The sequence below is a fragment of the Psammomys obesus genome, unplaced genomic scaffold, assembly GCF_907164565.1.
Source record: "Psammomys obesus unplaced genomic scaffold, mPsaObe1.curated_primary_1811, whole genome shotgun sequence".
Lineage (NCBI taxonomy): Eukaryota > Metazoa > Chordata > Mammalia > Rodentia > Muridae > Psammomys > Psammomys obesus.
The window spans coordinates 5,395,981-5,413,534 of record NW_026588752.1 but is presented as its reverse complement, the minus strand read 5'-3'; the positions used below and the strand labels follow the sequence as shown (position 1 = coordinate 5,413,534).

At 46.7% G+C, this 17,554-nt stretch overlaps 1 protein-coding gene across 2 annotated transcripts; it reads left to right on the top strand.

The window, feature by feature from the left end:
• The first annotated feature begins 9,091 nt into the window (after positions 1–9,091).
• On the top strand, positions 9,092–14,868 carry Znf263 (zinc finger protein 263). 2 transcript variants are annotated; one of them, XM_055604787.1, is made up of 6 exons: positions 9,092–9,691; positions 10,729–10,909; positions 11,378–11,451; positions 11,700–11,823; positions 12,265–12,381; positions 12,867–14,862. In XM_055604787.1, exons 1-6 carry the CDS (start codon positions 9,299–9,301, stop codon positions 14,027–14,029), a joined length of 2,052 nt encoding a protein of 683 aa, XP_055460762.1. In that variant the 5' UTR covers positions 9,092–9,298; the 3' UTR covers positions 14,030–14,862. The 2 variants fall into 2 exon arrangements, with proteins under 2 accessions (XP_055460762.1, XP_055460763.1); XM_055604788.1 differs by lacking the exons at positions 10,729–10,909; positions 11,378–11,451 and having other exon boundaries at positions 12,867–14,868.
• Positions 14,869–17,554: the final 2,686 nt, after the last annotated feature.

Below are 17,554 nucleotides of genomic sequence, written 5' to 3'. Positions count from 1 at the left end.
GGAAGGAAGGAGAAAAAGAAAGAGAAAGAAGGAAGGAAGGAAGGAAGAGAAAAAAGAAAGGAAGGAAGGAAGGAAGGAAGGAAGAAAGGAGGCTGAAGGTGAGCCTAGCAGTGATCCGATAAGCAGTGTCCCTCCACCATCTGTACCTCCAGCTCTTGCCTTCATTTTGTGGCTTGGCTGCATTTGCTCACGCACTGTAACCTGGAAGATGAACCCTTCTCAAATTGCTTTTGGTCTGGTATTTACCCCAGCGACAGACAGAACAATGACCCTAAATACTTCTAATAATATATGACTTTACTGTGTCTGACTTTACTGCGCGCTCGAGTGCGCACACGTGTGTTCAGGTACCCGTGTGCATTTATAAAAGGCAAGGATTGACACTGGGTATCTTAGTTTATTGAAGATCTAAACTCAGGCCTTTATAAGCTTGTGTGATAAGCATCAAACCCACTGAGCCATCCCCCCAACTTAGCTCATTTTAAGTAACCACAATTTTTACACTCAAGAAAGGTACTGAAGAACAAAACAACCAGTCTGTGAAGTGCAGGTCTCCATCTGTCCCAACAGTGTCTCACACTTCCTTTCCTTTTTTTCAATTTGAGATATTGATTTTTTCCATTTTAATTTGATTTTGGTGTTTTATTCAAACAAACATTTTAAAACTAATTGATTTGCATTAATATATAATCACGTGCATAGTGCTAATTCCACAAAGATCATTTCATACAACTATATAATATACTTTGAGCAAATTCCTCCCATACCTCCTGCCCCTAGCCTGCCTTGGCCCTTTTTGTTCCCCTAGACATCTTTTTTTTTCCTACTTTCATGTCACCCATATATACATGATTTTAAGTATCTAATATAAAATCTAGGAACCATAAGTGAAAGAGGATATGTGGATATGTTATCTTAACTTAATTCATTTAATATTTTCATCTCTGCCTCTGTCTATTTTCTAAAAACGATATATAATTTTGTTTTTCTTTATTATTGAAAACATTTCAAATATATATTATATGTATTACATTTTCTATGCCCATTTCCTACTTTTAAATAATCATTTTCTAAATACAATGTCAATCTAATCTTTTCCATTCAGGTCAATATTGAATACTTTATAGTACTTATAACGTAATATAATATTTATAAATATTTCAATCTGATTTTCATTTCCCAGAGTAAAGCTGTATATTTTAAAAATCTCAGCCTGTGTAACAACAAATGAGATCTGGAAACATTTTACGAATAAAACATTATTTTGTTGGGTGAGTTTGTAGCCATTAAGAGGAGAGAGTGTGGGAATGAATCTCCTCTATACAAGCCTTGCATGGAGGCTGCAGTCACATGGATGGAGGGGATGGAGAAGGGGATGGAGGGAATGGACGGAGGGGAGGGAGGGGATGGAGAGAGAGGATGGAGGGGATGGAGGGGATGGAGGGGATGGAGGGGATGGAGGGGATGGAGGGGATGGAGGGGATGGAGGGGATAGAGGGTTCCCTTGACCAAAGATGGATGCTCTCCTTGCTCCTATGGAGTTCAAGTCCTAATCAATCATGGAAGATGGGCAGTATCAAAGGAAAGAATCCAGTCACTTCTGAATTATTTATTGTGAGGAAAGTCATATATAATGGCAGAGAGGGGCACAGACGTCAGGTGGGCGATGCCCACTGTGGCTTCTGGACTGTGCAGGTTCTCATTTAGGACAGGTGAGCCGGAACTTGTAGGAGGATGTCCTTGAACTCCTGAGCCTCCTGCCTCCCCCTTTCAAGTGCTAAGATTAGCACTTGAATGTCACACCAGGCTTTTTGAGGTTTTGGTTTGAGATAAACGTCTTCATCTAGCCCAAGCTCCAGGAACTTGCTATGTACCTGAGGATAGCCTTGAACTGCTGAGCCTTCTATGCCTCCTAAATACTGGTGTTTGCAGGTGGCTAAGTCAGGCCTTTTGATTATTGTTGAAGGGATGGTTTCTTTATTTTGAAACAGGTTCTCAAAGACTGGGGGGGAGGGGAGGTGGAGTAATCCAAAGTCTTGAAATACTGGAAAATTACTCTTTACAAGAAACTTTTCTGCAGGTTTACATTTTCAGAGAAAGTCGTTTTTCTTGCAAAATAAACTAAGCCAAACCAATCAGAACTTTCCCACATCCTTGTTGAAAAATATTGAGTTTAGTCAAGACGTCAAACAGGACAAAAAAAACATGTCCAATACCTTCTCTTGCGTAGGGTTCAACACCATGACCTAAAGCAACTTGGGGGAAAATAAGGGTTTATTTGACTTATACTTCCACATCACCATCTACTCAAGGAACTTGAAGCAGGGACTGAGGAAGCCACAGGGAATGGCGCCTTTCTGTCTTATTCTCTCAGTCTGCTTAGCTATCCACCCCGGACCACCTGCCCAGGGCTGGCACTGGCATTGGGACCTTCCACACCGATTATTAATCAAGAAAACGTCCCCCAACATGCACACAGGCAATCGAGTAGAGGCTCTTTTTTTTTTTTTTTTTAATTTTAATTGAGGTTCCTCTTTCCAACTGACTTTAGCCTGTGTCAAGCTGGCATAAAACTAACTAATGAACCACACCCTCCCAACAGTCCCGTAATGGTTTTCACGCTATCTGCAAGCCCCACTTTTAAAGCACCCCTCAAGACTATAAACATTGACTTTTTAAAAGTCTCTTTCAAGCACAGTGCTTTCAATTTAGACTTGTATAACTGGTTCTTTGTAGTTAGACAGCAGGTAACATCCAAGAGTCCTCAAGATCTCTCCTTTCCTTTGTAGTTACCAGTTGACCCCAGACTGGGCCAATACCATCCACCCAGTGGTTCTAAGAATCCATTGATGAATCTTTTCTAAATAAATTACTTCAACTGACTGACAAACAGTGACATTTACATTTCTTTGTATTCTTTGCATATCTCGGATTAGATCTGATTTGTTGTTCCCATCAAAATTTTGGCTTGAAGTTGTTTTGTGGATAATACAGTTAACCCTTCAACAAACAGCACTTTTTTTTCTTTTTCTTTTCTGTTTTGTTTTGCCTTGTTTTGGTTTTGGTTTTTCGAGACAGGGTCTCTCTGTGTAGCCCTGGCTGTCCTGGAACTCACCAGAGTGACTAGGCTGTCCCTGAACTCAGAGATCTGCCTCCCTCTGCCTCCCAAGTGCTGAGATTAAAGGCGTGAGCCGCCACCACCAGGAACAGCACTTATTTTATTCCAAGCATACTGTTTGCTCTATTTTCCTTTCCCTCCTTCCCTCCCATCTTTCATTCATCTTTCTGTGTGTGTTCATGTTTGCATGTGGGAATGGCACATGCCAGGGCACACATGGAGAGGGGGTCTGAGGTCAGCTTCAGGTGTTGGTCCTTGCCTTCCACATTGTCCAGCTCCTGTGGATTCTCCTATCTCTGTCTTTCATCCCCTACAGGGACACAGGGATTACAAACACAGTGACTGTAGTCAGCTGACGGCAGATACACAGAAATTCTCAGGTTGGGCCAGAAGGATATTGACCGAGGTCTCCCCGGGACCAGGACCGATGCCAGACTTTAGGAAGCTGCTACCCGATCTCTGCATGTCAGGCAGCTGCCTTCTTCTGTGGGAGAAGTGGTGAGGTTTGTGGTGCGCAGGGTGTTGTAGGTCCCTGGGATCTGTGACTCCCTGACTCATCAGGAAACTCCTTGGAGCACCTACCACAGAATGAGGCTGAGAATGGGGATTTCCAGCCCCATAGTTTGCAACTGTAACTGCTTGTTTTGTAACAGGGGCAAGTCTGAGTCAGAGACTTCCAGAAGGCAGTGTTTTGATGCCACTAGGGTCTTCCTAGGTCAAAAGAAACCCCAAAAAGGTTTCACTTTTAGGGGCTTCAGGTGAAATGTAAAAAGAGGATTAAAGCCTAGGTGACTTGGTAACTCTTATTTTAAGTGTTTGGTAGAAAAATGAAAGTAGAATAGTAATGAGGTTTTTGTTTTCAATAATATTTTTATTATTCCTTGGTAATTTTATACAGATGTACAAAGTATCTTGATCATATCTTCCTACCTACTCAAGATATTTTCCCAACCCATCACCCTCCCATCTTCAAGTCTTTAAAAAAAAAAGAAAAAAAAAACTTGCTGAGTCCAGCTAGTGCCGCCTTTGGAATGTCAACTAAGCTCGCTGGCTTCACCTTCCTGGGGCTTGTGCAGGTGGCAGAGCTTCAGTGAGTTTAGGAAAGAGCATGTCATGACCAGGGGGCGGCATTTCACAGCATGCCTCCCGACCCTTCAGCTCTTGCCTTTCGTCCTCCTCTCTTTCAGGGTGTAATCTCAGCTGTGTTGGGGTTGGTGTAGATGTCCTGTTTAGGGTTGAGCAACAAGCCTTTCTCTCTCCATCTTCTGAAACCAGATATGTAATTTTACTTGGCATCAATAATAAATCTGAACTTAATTCAGATGCTTACTGGTTCTGCCCTTGGCTCTCATTCCCCAGTAATGCATAGCTCAGGCGCCCTGGTCCTCGATCCACTCACTCCATCTCTGTTCACCAGATGTTTCATAGTTTGCAATGCAGAGGCTCAAACCCAGGGCCTTATGCAGGAAGGACTCTCTCACTGAGACAGAGCTCCAGCCCTATTTTTGAATTTTAAAACATAAAAATACAATCTTGTATTACTTTTACATAGAAAAAGATAATCTTTTATAATATTTTATTTAAATGTTGTTTGTGTGTGTATGTTTGTATATGTGCATGTTCTGGGTGTTGGGGTGTGCAAAAAGAAGCCAGACGAGGCTGTCAGATCCCCTGGAGCTAGAGTTACAGGTGGCTGTGAATTGCTCGATGTAGGTTCTGGGAATCAAACTTGGTTCCTCTGGAAGAGCAGCAACTGTTCTTAACTGCTGGTTCTTCTCTCCAGCTCCAAAAGGTAGTCTAAGTCATTTGTAATTAGCTTACTCTAATATCTAGACGAAGGATGGTATATAAATATATCTGTCATTGAGTCAGCAGAAGAAATGCCTGGGAAGGCCAGGGAAGATTTTTTATGTTGGTCTGATGTTGAAAATACTTACACTCTCCCCACTCCCTCTATCTATCTATCTATCTATCATCTATCTATCTTTCTTTCTTTCTTTCTTTCTTTCTTTCTTTCTTTCTTTCTTTCTTTCTTTCTTTCTTTCTTCAAATCAGGGTTCCAAGTAGTCCAGGTCAGCCTTCATCTAAGTAGCCAATATAAAAACCTTGTGATCTCCCTAACTATTCCTCCCTTGTGTGAGGACTATAGGGATGTGCTGTCATGCCATCTTGCCTCCAGTATATTTAATTTTAAAGGACAAATCTGAGACATTGAGCAGGCAATCATTCAGGTTTGAAGCAAGAGTGCAGGGTTGCTCAGCAGCCCTTTCCAGTGTAAGGAATCTGGTGAATGTTTTATGGTCATTAATCATGTGTTCACTAGCTGGATCCCAAACCCCAACACAGTCCTCAACGCTAACATACTCTATTCTGATCATGTTTTCCCCTGCCCAAATTCCTCCCAGATTCTCTCCACCTCCCCACCAATCCCGCTTTGTTCTTTCTCCCTCTCTTTAAAATACTAAAATAAAATAAAAATCACCAACAAACTCCAAGAAATGTATACAGCAAACACAAACCCCCACAAAAACATAAAAATGGAAACCAAAGAGGGGGACCTTTTTTTGTTGTTTTGTTTTTTTGTTTTCTCTGTGCAGCTTTGGCTGTCCTGAACTCGCTTTGTAGTTTGAGGCTGTCCTCAAACTCACAGAGATCTGCCTGCCTCTGCCTCCCTGAGCGCTGAGCGCAACACCACTCACATTTTAAAAGTCAAACCTTGACGGCATGTGTTTACTTTATACAAAAGATAACATTTAAAAGACAGAGAGAGAAAGGAGGTCAGTTTGTAAATGTTGGGATTATTGACAAGCTATCAAGAAATAAACATTTCTGCCTCATGCCACGTCTTAGGGGATTTATTGCTGTGAAGAGACACCATGGCCACAGCAACTCTTCTAAAGGAAGACATTTCATTGGGGCTGTCTTACAGTTCAGAGGTTTAGTCCATTACCATCACAGCAGGAAGCCCGGTGGCAGGCCAGCGGACATGGTGTTGGAGAGGTCGCTGAGAGTACTGCCTCTGGACTGGAAGGCAGCAGGGAGAGGAAGGCCTGAGCTTTTGAAATGTCAAAGCCCACCCCAGTGAAACACTTCCTCTAGCGATGCCACACCTACACCAACAAGGCACACGTCCTTATAGTGCCAATCTCTATGAGCCTACGGGGGCCATTTGCATTCAAACCACCACAGGCCATGTACAAAGAGAAATGAACAGATAAATTCAGGATGAGGAAGAATAAGACAAAGTTATCAACAGATGCGAGATATTACCCAGTTCAGGTTTACACACGCACAGGAACACACACACAGAGGCACATTCACCTCGGGGGAGGGGTGGAGTGGAGAAGGAGACGGGGAGATAAATAGATCCCCATAAGACTGCTGAGTCCTGTCTGGCTCCAGGGATCGACTTGACTGGGTCGGTGAGGGAGTGAAGACAAAGACAGACACAGAAAAGTCAGGATCAGGCAGCCTGAGCTCTTGGATGGAGAAGCTCCGCCTAGCTATTACATACATTGGAACAGGGAGGTGGAGTTATTGCATCCCACCAAATAAGGAAGCTGGGAGGTGGGGTTATCATGTAAACAAGGATGTAGGGTTACTTCAGCCAGCAAGAACACAGATTTGGCTAATCTTAGCAGGAGCAGTCTCTGTAGAGGAGCCGTCTCCAGGCTGTAAACGTCTACAGTGTGGGGCACGGGGCGAAGGGCACCATGGTGGACATTTTCTGCACTCACTGTCCACACTCACGTTGGGCTGAGGAAGGCCTTACCACGCCCATGAGTCTGAGGCATTGGGATCCTTGGCATGGCCATGTCAAACTATATGTGTAATGGAAGTTTTGGTTTCTCTGTAAACTCAGTTATGCTATGTTTTAATCCCAAGTGTGGGATTTTAGTGGGGCTATAGTTTCTCCACACCTGTTAATTGTCTCATGCGGGGCGGGCGGGGCTTTTGCCAGCTGGTAAGGGCCTTCCACGTAGGGCATGGAGAGGGCGTGGTCTACGGCTTGGAGGATATAAATTGAGATCCCAGACAGGGAAGGTGTGATATCCGGCGTTGGCATGCGGTGCCTGGCAGTTTGGAGAGAGTAGAGAGGCGGACTGTGTGGCGCTGTGGAGCAGACAGATGGGAACGATTCAGAGCACAGGCACTTGGAAGAGCCCTCTGGCCCTAAAAGAAGGCATTGACCCTGAACGGGCTGGTCTCGAACCCTCAGGGATCTGCTTGTCTCTGCTCTGAGGGCTGGGATTAAAGGCGCAGGCCACCTCACCAGCTTTCTGTTGTTGTTGGACCAGAATTGATTGAGGGGGCGCAGAAATAAAGGAGACAGAAGCAGAATTGCCCTTTCGTCAAAACAGTTTGAAGGCCAGTCTTCTCGGGAGCGGAGCCTGGGCTCCAGGGCACCGGGGGTTTGGGGCCTTTACGGGGCAGAAGGAACTTCATCTGCACATCTGTTTTTGCCTGCAGTCTGAAAGTGGTAAACACCGGAGGTTCTAGTCGATCATCTAAGAAGCTTCCAGGGTCCTCACAGCCCACAGGTGATTGAGCCAAGCCAGCTTTCCTGTCCCGAGTTATTCGGCCGCCTGAAGGTCACTAACCTTTCAGTTTGGACTGCAACTGCTCATTTACACCTGGCATGCACGGGACCCCTTCGAGGCCAGTAGAGGGTGCTAGATCCCCCGGAACTGAAGCTATGGAACTGGGGCAACGCGTGGTTGCTGGAAACAGAACCCAGGTCCCCTGGAAGGGCAGCTAGTGCTCCTAACAACGGAGTCATCTCTCCAGCCCAACGTCACAGGCCTTGACAAGGTTTTTCTGACGTGCTGCCTAGCGCCTGGACAGGCATTTGCCATGGCAGCCTGTGGGCCTTTGTGCCTGTGATGAAGCGAGGAAACACTCGACTCTACACAGTCACCCAAAACATAGCATTTTTATTCCCACGGCTTAAGCTTTAACAAGTCAGCAGTGTGACCTGAGGCAAGCGACTTCCCTGACACCCGGTGCCACCATCACAGAGCTTATGCCACACTGTGAAGCTTCTATTTCATGTAAGTATGTACTCAGTAAGTGATTACTGGTTTTCACAACACAGTCCTAGAATTTGCGGACTCCACGAGCTGTCACAGACACGCTCCAGCCTCAGGCCCGGGCAGTTCTTTCTTCAAGAGAGTCCGCCTAGGTGTTTCTTCCCTCAGGATCGCCGTCAGAGCCGACGACCACGCTCTCGCAGAGCGAGGCCATAGAGAGCTCCGGGAGAACGGTGAGCAAACGACACCGAGCGCGTTCCTCTGGGTCGACCAGCCCAAAGCTGGAGGGCCGCTAAACCCACCGCGCAGGCGCAGTGAGAAGGGCGTGCCGGGGACTACATTTCCCGGCAGTCCCCACGCAGCTCCAGCCCTGCCGTCGCTCTGGTCTCCGCTTCAGGCTGGAGGTCTCCCGTGTGTGGGATCGGCTTTCTGAAAGGTTTTCTTTGTGGGGCTTGTTAACGACGGGCACTTCTGGGCCCCAGCGTGACACGCCAACGCCGCTGTGCTCTGGTTCAAGCGTGGCTCAGCAACTCACCTTTTTTGTCTTGTTTCGGTTTCGTTTTCTTTCGAGACGGGGTTTCTCTGTGTGGCCTTGGCTGTCCTCGAACTCACTGAGAGCCGCCTGACAGGAACTTAACTTCTGGCAAACTTTCCTGAGGAAACCTGCCCTGGTTGTGCCCGGGGCACCTAGCCCCCCAAGTCCCCATCCTCGGCGCGTCCCACCTGGCGGCCCCGCCCACCGTAGCCCCGCCCCTCACCCCAAGTGGACACGTCCTCCTCTCCTTTTATGCAAATTGTCTTAATTTTTGTCGGCCGTGGGTGCGTGGCGCGACCCGGCCCAATGGGAGCCCGCGTAAGCAAACGGGAGTCGGAAGTCCGTCCTGACTGGCAGCCGTTGGCCTATGACGCCTAACTCGCGCGCGGAAACTTCCGCCGCGGGCGCCGAGAGCTAAGTTCTGTGCAGGCCTGAGAAGCTGGTCAGGAGGCGACGCTGCAGGCCTATTATTGCCAAGATTTGGACCAGGCTTCTTCCGGCGGGGTTGGGAGCCCAGAGCCTCCCGGGGACAGCGGTCGTGGTCTACTGTTATTCACAACCAAGGGCATCTTTCAAGCGGACAGAGCTGGTTTCGGGACCTAGGCACTCGGGGGCATGGCTATGGCTGCGGGTCCGAGCTCCCGGGAGCCAGAAGGGCTCCTGATAGTGAAACTGGAGGAGGACTGTCCCTGGAGCCAGGAGGTACCCACGCCTGGCCCACAGCCCAGCCCAGAGGTCTCCCACCTGCGTTTTCGACGGTTCCGCTTTCAGGAAGCCTCCGGTCCCCGCGAGGCCCTTAGCCAGCTTCAGGAGCTTTGCCATGGGTGGCTGCAGCCGGAGATGCGCACCAAGGAGCAGATCCTGGAGCTATTGGTGTTGGAGCAGTTCTTGACTATCCTTCCCCAAGAGATTCAGAGCAGGGTGAAGGAGCTGCGCCCAGAGAGCGGCGAAGAGGCCGTGACCCTCGTGGAGCGTATGCAGAGAGAACTTGGGAAACTGAGGCAACAGGTGACAGCTGTTTTATCCGTGGTTTGGCCCGGAAGACTGGCCTGGTTTTGTAGTCTGATATACTTGATTGCCCTGAGTAGACTTTGCGTGAGGGAGAGGCATTTTCGCGCTTCATCCGGAACACGTTCCTTCCATATTTTCCCCGTATGATGACAGTGGGCAGGGACTGTGCTTCAGCATGTAGGCGTTGGTCCTTCAGTAGTGTTGCAGTTAGACTCCGGGCAGGCTAAGCTGTTGGTCCTGTTTTCTCTTGGTAAGATGAAGATGCTGAAGTACTGTCTGGGGATAATTTCGAGGTTTAGGAGGAAAATACGTCTTTTGGCACTGCTGCCATTGCTTCAAGGGCTTTATTTTGTGGCAGGGTCTTAGGTGGCCGTAGCTGACCGTGACTCACTGTGTAGCTCAACTTGGCTCCAGCTTTCCATTTCCCCACATTCTGAGTTCTAGGGTTACAGGCGTGTGTCATTGCGTTTGGCTCTGCACTTTCTTTTTTAAAAGGCAGATTCTAGTTGTGTAGCTCAAGGTTAAACGCGACGTGACCTTCCTGCTTCAACCTCCCTTCTACTGAGATTACCACAGGCCTGTGCCACCACCCCAAGCGTATACTTAGTGGTTAACACCTGGTATATCGTTGTCAGCAGTCTTTAATGCAGAGTTGGATTTCTGTTAACTGAATTTTGAAAAACAGCTAGGCACTGAGGTGCTGTGGTCACTACCTGCTAAGTTTACCTTTGGTAGTAGTGAGAAGTGGGAGCACCTCGACAAGGTGAGAGCGAGCGCCAGCAGAAGTGAGGTGTGTCAGGAGTGTGTTGAGAAGTTGTGCACTGGAGTCTCACTTTCCCTTGCTTCCATCCCTCCCTCTGTTTTCTGTTACACACGCCTTTAGCATAAACGCCTTCAGCATAAACCATTCTCTTGGCCAAGACCAAAGGGATGGTCCTGTAGTTCTCTGTTGAAGGCTCGTCCTAAGAATCCTGTACTCATGTCCGTTTCTGTCAGCCCCGTTGTGATGATGAGTGATGTGGGTTGGTTCCCAGGTCACAAACCAAGGGCGGGGAGCAGAAGTGCTTTTGGAGGAGCCTTTGCCACTGGAAACGGCAGGAGAGTCACCGAGCTTCAAGCTGGAGCCAATGGAGACTGAGCGAAGCCCTGGCCCCAGGCTGCAGGAGCTGCTAGACCCCAGCCCCAAAAGAGACCCCCAGGCTGTAAAGGAGAGGGGTGAGGGACAGTTACCTGGGCAGGTGGGAGGGAGGAGGGGCTCTGGGGTAACCTCGACCTAGCAGAATGTAGTACAGGTGCCAAGGAGAAAGAATTCCTGAAGTTGAGGTTCTCAGATGTGGTCTGAAAAACCTGAAAGTGTGGGGTGGATTCTGTGAGGGGTCGGTGGGAGGAAAAAGGGAATCCCCTACCTAGGAAAGCCGTTTTGTGCACGGAACTATAGTTTATAGTTAATGATTGGTGTGGGTGTGGTCAGAATACCGTTGTCCAGCATGAAAAACCGCTCGCGTACCTTTTCTATGACCCTGCTACTTTAGATCACCTTACTATACCTTTTGCTACTCTTTCTTTAATGTTAGTCCTAAAAGCTGAGACTGGGTGCTGGGGAATGCATATTGTCTTGTAATAATCTGTGGGTTGCTAAGATTTTAGTGTCACTGTTCTCATTACAATTTCTGTCATCTTTAGCATTATCTGCTCCCTGGCTCTCTGTCTTTCCTCATGAAGGGAATGTGGAAGATAAGGATATGACGGGGTCCCAGGTGATGTGGGACTTCTCATTGCCTCTCCCCAGAACCCTCCTTTTTTCCTTTCCCTTTGGGGTGGGAGGTGCCCTCTGCTCCTAGGTGAATGTTTTCTCTCTGATCAGATGCCTCCTTCCTTTGTCTTTTTAACCCATCGCTTGCAGGCTTCCCCCATTGGCACTCGTAGGTTTTTCCCCTTTAGCTGTGACTCTGCTTGAATTGTCCCTACTGCATGAGATGCTAAAGGCGATCTTGTGTTATTTCAGTTGCCCGAGAGCTTCGAGGACATGGCAATGTATATCTCTCAGGAGTGGGGCCAGCAAGATCCTAGTAAGAGAGCTCTCTCAAGGGATATGGTGCAAGATAGCTATGAGAACGTGAGCACTCTAGGTAACAACCTCTCTTTCTGGGACAATGGCATTTATGACCAGAGGGTTCTGTTCCTTGGACACACTTACCTTCTGGATATGAGCTTTGAGTTTGTCAATATCTATCTGTAAGTGATATTATCTATATATAAGTAGCCAGCATTCGTATAGTGAGTTGATTCTCAAAGAAATGGTCATCCTATGTTTATTTTTTACTTATTTGAATTAAAAATTATATGTTTTAAAAATTCAATTTCTTTGAAAATATTTAAAAACCCGTAGTCTTCTCTAATTTCTTTTTTTCTGGAGGGTAACTACTGGGAATGCTTTAGTGTAGATATCTCCCAAGTGATATATGTCAGACTTGGGGAGAGTTTGTTTCTGTCTGCTGGCAGGAAGCAAGACTTTTGTTTTCTCTGCTTGGTAGAAGAGTGTGGTGACCTGCGTTTCTCCTTGTGAACAGAGTCCTGCACAGCGGGTCAGGAGGGCTTAGCCACCCAGGTGGAACAAGGAGGGAAGCCATGGGAGCCTAGTGTCCAAAGCTGCAGGGAAGGCGTGAGCCCCAGAAGCCCACTTCCAGGTAAGAACTGAGCGAGGATAAATAGTTGCTCAATGTGGCTTCCAAGGTTGTGTGTGACATTTAGAGATTTAAATACATGGCCAGTGTTAGGCAGTGTGTGGGGATAACTGTCTCTTTATTTCTTGCACACTCTTAAACCAGTGAGGTAGCGAAAACTGCAGAGTGTAAACTGAGGAGGTGCTAACTCTTGGACTTACTTGAGACATTGTAGGCTCAGCTGTGAACCATACATGAAGGGGGAAGCTGATCAGAAAGCAGAGTGGGGACCCTAACAAAGGGAATTCTAAGAGGAGTCTGAGCTCTGAGTCTTTGAGTCTTCTCCATGGGCTTCTCTGGCATGCTTTACTTACAAGGGCAAGATGGCAAACAGAACTCTGGTCTCACGGCCTCTTGCCTGAAAGGCATGTAGCTATTTCTTTTTTCCACTGTAAAATAACCTAAAGGTTTGATTTTTTTTTTTTTTTTTTTTTTTTCTCTCTTGCTAGGGGCAGAAAAGTTTGAGAACCCAGAAAGAAATGCTGAGTCAGTTTCTCCTGAAAGTGCTGATCCTCCAGTACTGCTGCCTGGCCCAGCCAGGAGGGAGGTGCCCTGGAGTCCCGAGGAGGGCAGACCTGATGATGGAGAAGGACACTGGGAATGTCCCTCAGAAGACAAAACAGAGGAGTCCTTGGTGGGAATCATAGGTTCTAGAGGACTGGTCCAGCCAAAGGAACTGCCCAAGAAATTGCATTTGTGCCCCTTGTGTGGCAAGAACTTTTCTAACAACTCAAACCTAATCAGGCACCAGAGACTGCATGCGGCAGAGAAGCTGTGTATGGACGTAGACTGTGGGGAAGTTTTTGGGGGGCATCCACATTTTCTATCACTGCACAAAACACAGGTGGGAGAGGAAGCCCATAAGTGCCTTGAATGTGGAAAATGCTTCAGTCAAAATACCCACCTCATCCGCCATCAGCGCACCCACACGGGTGAAAAGCCCTATCAGTGCAATGTGTGTGGAAAGAGCTTCTCCTGCAACTCCAACCTCCACAGACACCAGAGGACACACACTGGGGAGAAGCCCTACAAGTGCCCCGAGTGCGGGGAGATCTTTGCTCACAGCTCCAACCTGCTCCGCCACCAGAGAATCCACACTGGGGAGAGGCCCTACCGCTGTAGCGAATGTGGGAAAAGCTTCTCTCGGAGTTCACATCTTGTCATTCATGAAAGAACCCACGAGAGAGAGAGACTTGACCCTTTCCCTGAGTGTGGGCAAGGCATGAATGACAGTCCCCCCTTTCTTACAAACCACGGAGCTCTCAGAGTGGAGAGGAAACTCTTTGAATGTTTAACTTGTGGGAAAAGTTTTCGGCAGGGCATGCACCTGACCAGACATCAGAGAACACACACAGGAGAAAAACCGTATAAGTGTGCCCTTTGCGGGGAAAACTTCTCTCATAGATCTAACTTGATCAGACACCAGAGAATTCACACGGGAGAAAAGCCTTACACCTGTCATGAGTGTGGAGACAGTTTCTCTCACAGTTCCAATCGGATCCGTCACCTGAGAACCCACACCGGAGAAAGGCCGTACAAATGTTCTCAGTGTGGAGAAAGCTTCTCTCGGAGCTCACGCCTCACGAGTCACCAGCGAACTCACACTGGTTAGATACGGGGATCGCTTTTTGCCTCAGTTTTGGCAGAAAGCAGTCTTATCCAGAGCTGGTGTTCTTTGCTCACTGCGTGTATTTTACAGTTACTTAATTCAAAGAGAAAGTGGGACTTAGTTTAAGGGAGGTGTAGAGGTGAAGAACTAGCTTAAAACTCAAAAGTTCAGTCTTTAAAGTAAGAACTTAAGTTCTTTGAGGTAACCTGCTCAGGGCCAGTTTTCTATGAAGTCCATCCTGTTTTCAGGTGCATCTACCTTTATTGTTTGACCCAGGTATGGTTTGGGTGCTGTACTGAGTCTGGTATTTATCCCAATAATTTTGGGAATACATGTGACTTCAACTCCTTATTTTTGACATTCAGCAGAGGAGTTTGGGCTTCTGAGGCCCTTGAGACCAAAGAAGGGCTAGGTATCCTGGGAGATGAATTTAAGGTCAACAAGACTGATTTTAAGTTGCATGTTTTTGAAAGGCCGTGGCTGGGAAGGCCTGGGCAGCCCAGTTCTGCCACTACAACACCTCTGTGTAGTTTGTCAGGGGTGCTCATTGGCATATAAAGTGACCCAAGAAAGAAAGGGAACTGTAGACATAGGGAAGCCATAGGGTAGAATCCACAGATGAGCCTGGCGTTTTACAGATTAAGGGTATGTGGTTACAGCCTACCTTTCCAGAGAGTGTGACTTTCTTCCATTTGTCAAAAATGTGCATAGAGCGCTAGAGACGTGACTCTGAATGGAAGGTTTCATGATTCCACAGAAACAAAAAACATCCTAGGGAAACTAGGAAATTATGTCTTTCTTTCCCTGATGAAAATGATAATAAATATCTCCCAGGAAACATGAATAAGTATGGATGTTTATTGAGGGCCTTTGTGTTGATATGTTTCAGACAAACTGCTCTTTCCTTGTGGAGATTCTTTTGGTTTAGTGTTTGGTTTGGTTTGGTTTGGATTTTCAAGACAGAGTTTCTGCCCTGGCTGTCCTGGACTCGATTTGTAGACAGGCTGGCCTTGAACTCACAGAGAGTGGCTTGCTTCTGCCTCCCAAGTGCTGAGATTAAAGGTGTGGGCCGCTGTCGCTGCCACCATCACCACCACCACCACTGCTGGGTCAATTCAGGCTTTTTAAAGACAGGATATTTTTGTCCTGCAAAACTGGTTCCCAGGAGGGAATCCAATAATGGTCTTGATACAGTAGCCATTGATTATTAATGGTGTAGAGGTAAAAAGAAAGGCAAAATTCGTATGTTTTAGAAGGTGGGCTTGGGATAGGAATAATAGTGTTTATCTTTGTTTTTTTTTTTGTTGTTTTTTTTTTTTTTTTTTTTCTGACAGGGAATCTCTGTGTAGCTCTGGCTGTCCTGGAACTCAAGTCTGTAGACCAGGCTGGCCTTGAATTCAGAGGTCTGCCTGCCTCTGACTTGGATGTGCTAGAATTAAAGGCTGTGCCACCACTTCTCGGCAGTGTTAATCTTTTGAGAGAGTTAGACCCAGCACTTTAGCAGTAGGAAATAAGATACCAGGAAGCCATCTAACTAGCTGTTCTTCTGGGGGAAAAGGTGATGGAACAATTTCGTGAGAAACCCGGAATTTTGATTTCATTAGAAAACACAGTGTAGGCTTAGGTTTTTCTACAAACCTACCTTATTTAGGGTTCTTAAGTGCTTCTGCCTCCCTTCCAACCCACAGAGCAGAGGTAGGGGAGAAAGACGGTTACTAGGGAAGGGAGTTGTAGACTTTTTAGAAGTAGGTTTGTAGAGTAAGTCCACTCTGTTGTCCCTCTCACAAGGCAGCTTCCAGCAAAACATCACATGATGCAACTGAGTCTTCAAAGAAACAAAAAACTTCCTCTTCAACACACAAATATTTTAAGAACATGTTTTCATTTTAATCCCAGGTGTGGGGATATGGGGCTGCTTTGCAGCAGCTGACTGATTTGCCTCGTGCTCAAGCAGAGGCATGGTTTTGCCAGCTGTATATAGTTTCTGCAATTGTGTGATGTTGAAATTCTGGGAAATTTTCAGAGGGTGTGTACATGCTAGAGCCCCAACAGTCGGGGTTGGTGGTTGCTGGTCGTTCATGGGGGTTGGTTTGAGTTTGTTAGTAGTTGTGCTCAAAGAAGAAACTAGGAGGAAGAAATTAGATTCTGAGATCTCTCTCTCCCTTCTATCTTTCTTTCTCTCCTATATTAATGACAGGGATGAAACTCGGGGAATAAAGGATGGGAAAAAAAAAAAGAACTCAAAGTATCAAAGACCAGCTATAGAGCAAAGAAACAAGAAAGAAGTTATATTCAGAGACCTCTGTCTCTCCCTGAGCTATCCTTATCTAGTGATGGGGGTGAAACTGGGGTAAGGGGAATAAAGGGTGAGAAAAAGTAGAATCCACAAAGTAGCTAAAGCCAGCTACAGAACAGTCCATTAGCAGCAGCCTGTCAGAGCAATCCTCACCTTATCTCAGGTTAGTGTGTTCAGAAGCTTGGTCTTCTGGACCAATTTTTAAACATTTTCTAATATCTCCCTTTACTTTCTGGGCCTTTCACGCGTTGGAGGTGGGTAGTGGTGGTATGAGGACTGAGGGCAGGGAAGGAAGGGGAGGTTAGTGTAGGTTAGAGATTAACAAAGCATCTGCTACAGTAGGAGCAGGGTCTTTGTCCCGTGGAGTAGGGTGGGATTGGTAAGGCTTCTGCTGCCATTTGCTACACCACCAAGCAGCTTGCTTGGATCATTCACACACACAGCATTCTATAAAATCACCCATGCACATATTACATGGTCCAACTGTTGCTGTGTTGTGTGCTTTTTCCTGGGCAGATGTAAAGAAGTGTCCGTCACTCCAGATAAGGTGCCAATGGCAGACTAAAGAAAGCATTCCACCCATGTTAAGGTGGGTCAGTGAGTTTGTTGGTGCTGCATACCGGAGGGTCAGATTCGAACAGTTTCCTGAGCTTAGAGTTTTCTTAACTCTGTGTGGGTATATGGATATCAGAGGACCTAATAGTGGCATTCGTCAACAGCCATCCACCTATTTAAGGACGTGACTGAGGCCTGGAGTTTACCTACCAGTTAGGTCAGGCAGGCTGGCTGATTGTCCAGCCAGCCCCAGGGATTTACCTGTCTTGATGCTAACAGCACACCTGGCTTTTGGGGTGCTGAGGCTCAAATTCAGGTCTCCCTGTTCATTTTCATCCCTCAGCACCTCAAGTCTTAGCTGGTTTCCATTCTACAGGAGAGAATGTTCCGAATCTGAGGAAGTAGCTAATCACCATGTTTTATTTTAAACATTCTCGATTTCCATCATGTAGTCTAACCCCAGCTTGAAAGGCTCTCTCTAAAGAGGGAGGTTGTATGTAGCTTAGGTTGCCTTTTAATTTGCTAGGTAACTTAAGAGATGATCTTAAATTTCTGATCTTCCTTTCTCTGCCTTCAAACTGCTGGGACCCCAAATGAGTATTAGGACAGTGTCTACCTTTGCAGCACTTTCCATTTTAGTAGCAGAATGCCCCTATCCTCTGGTTAAGGTACCAACT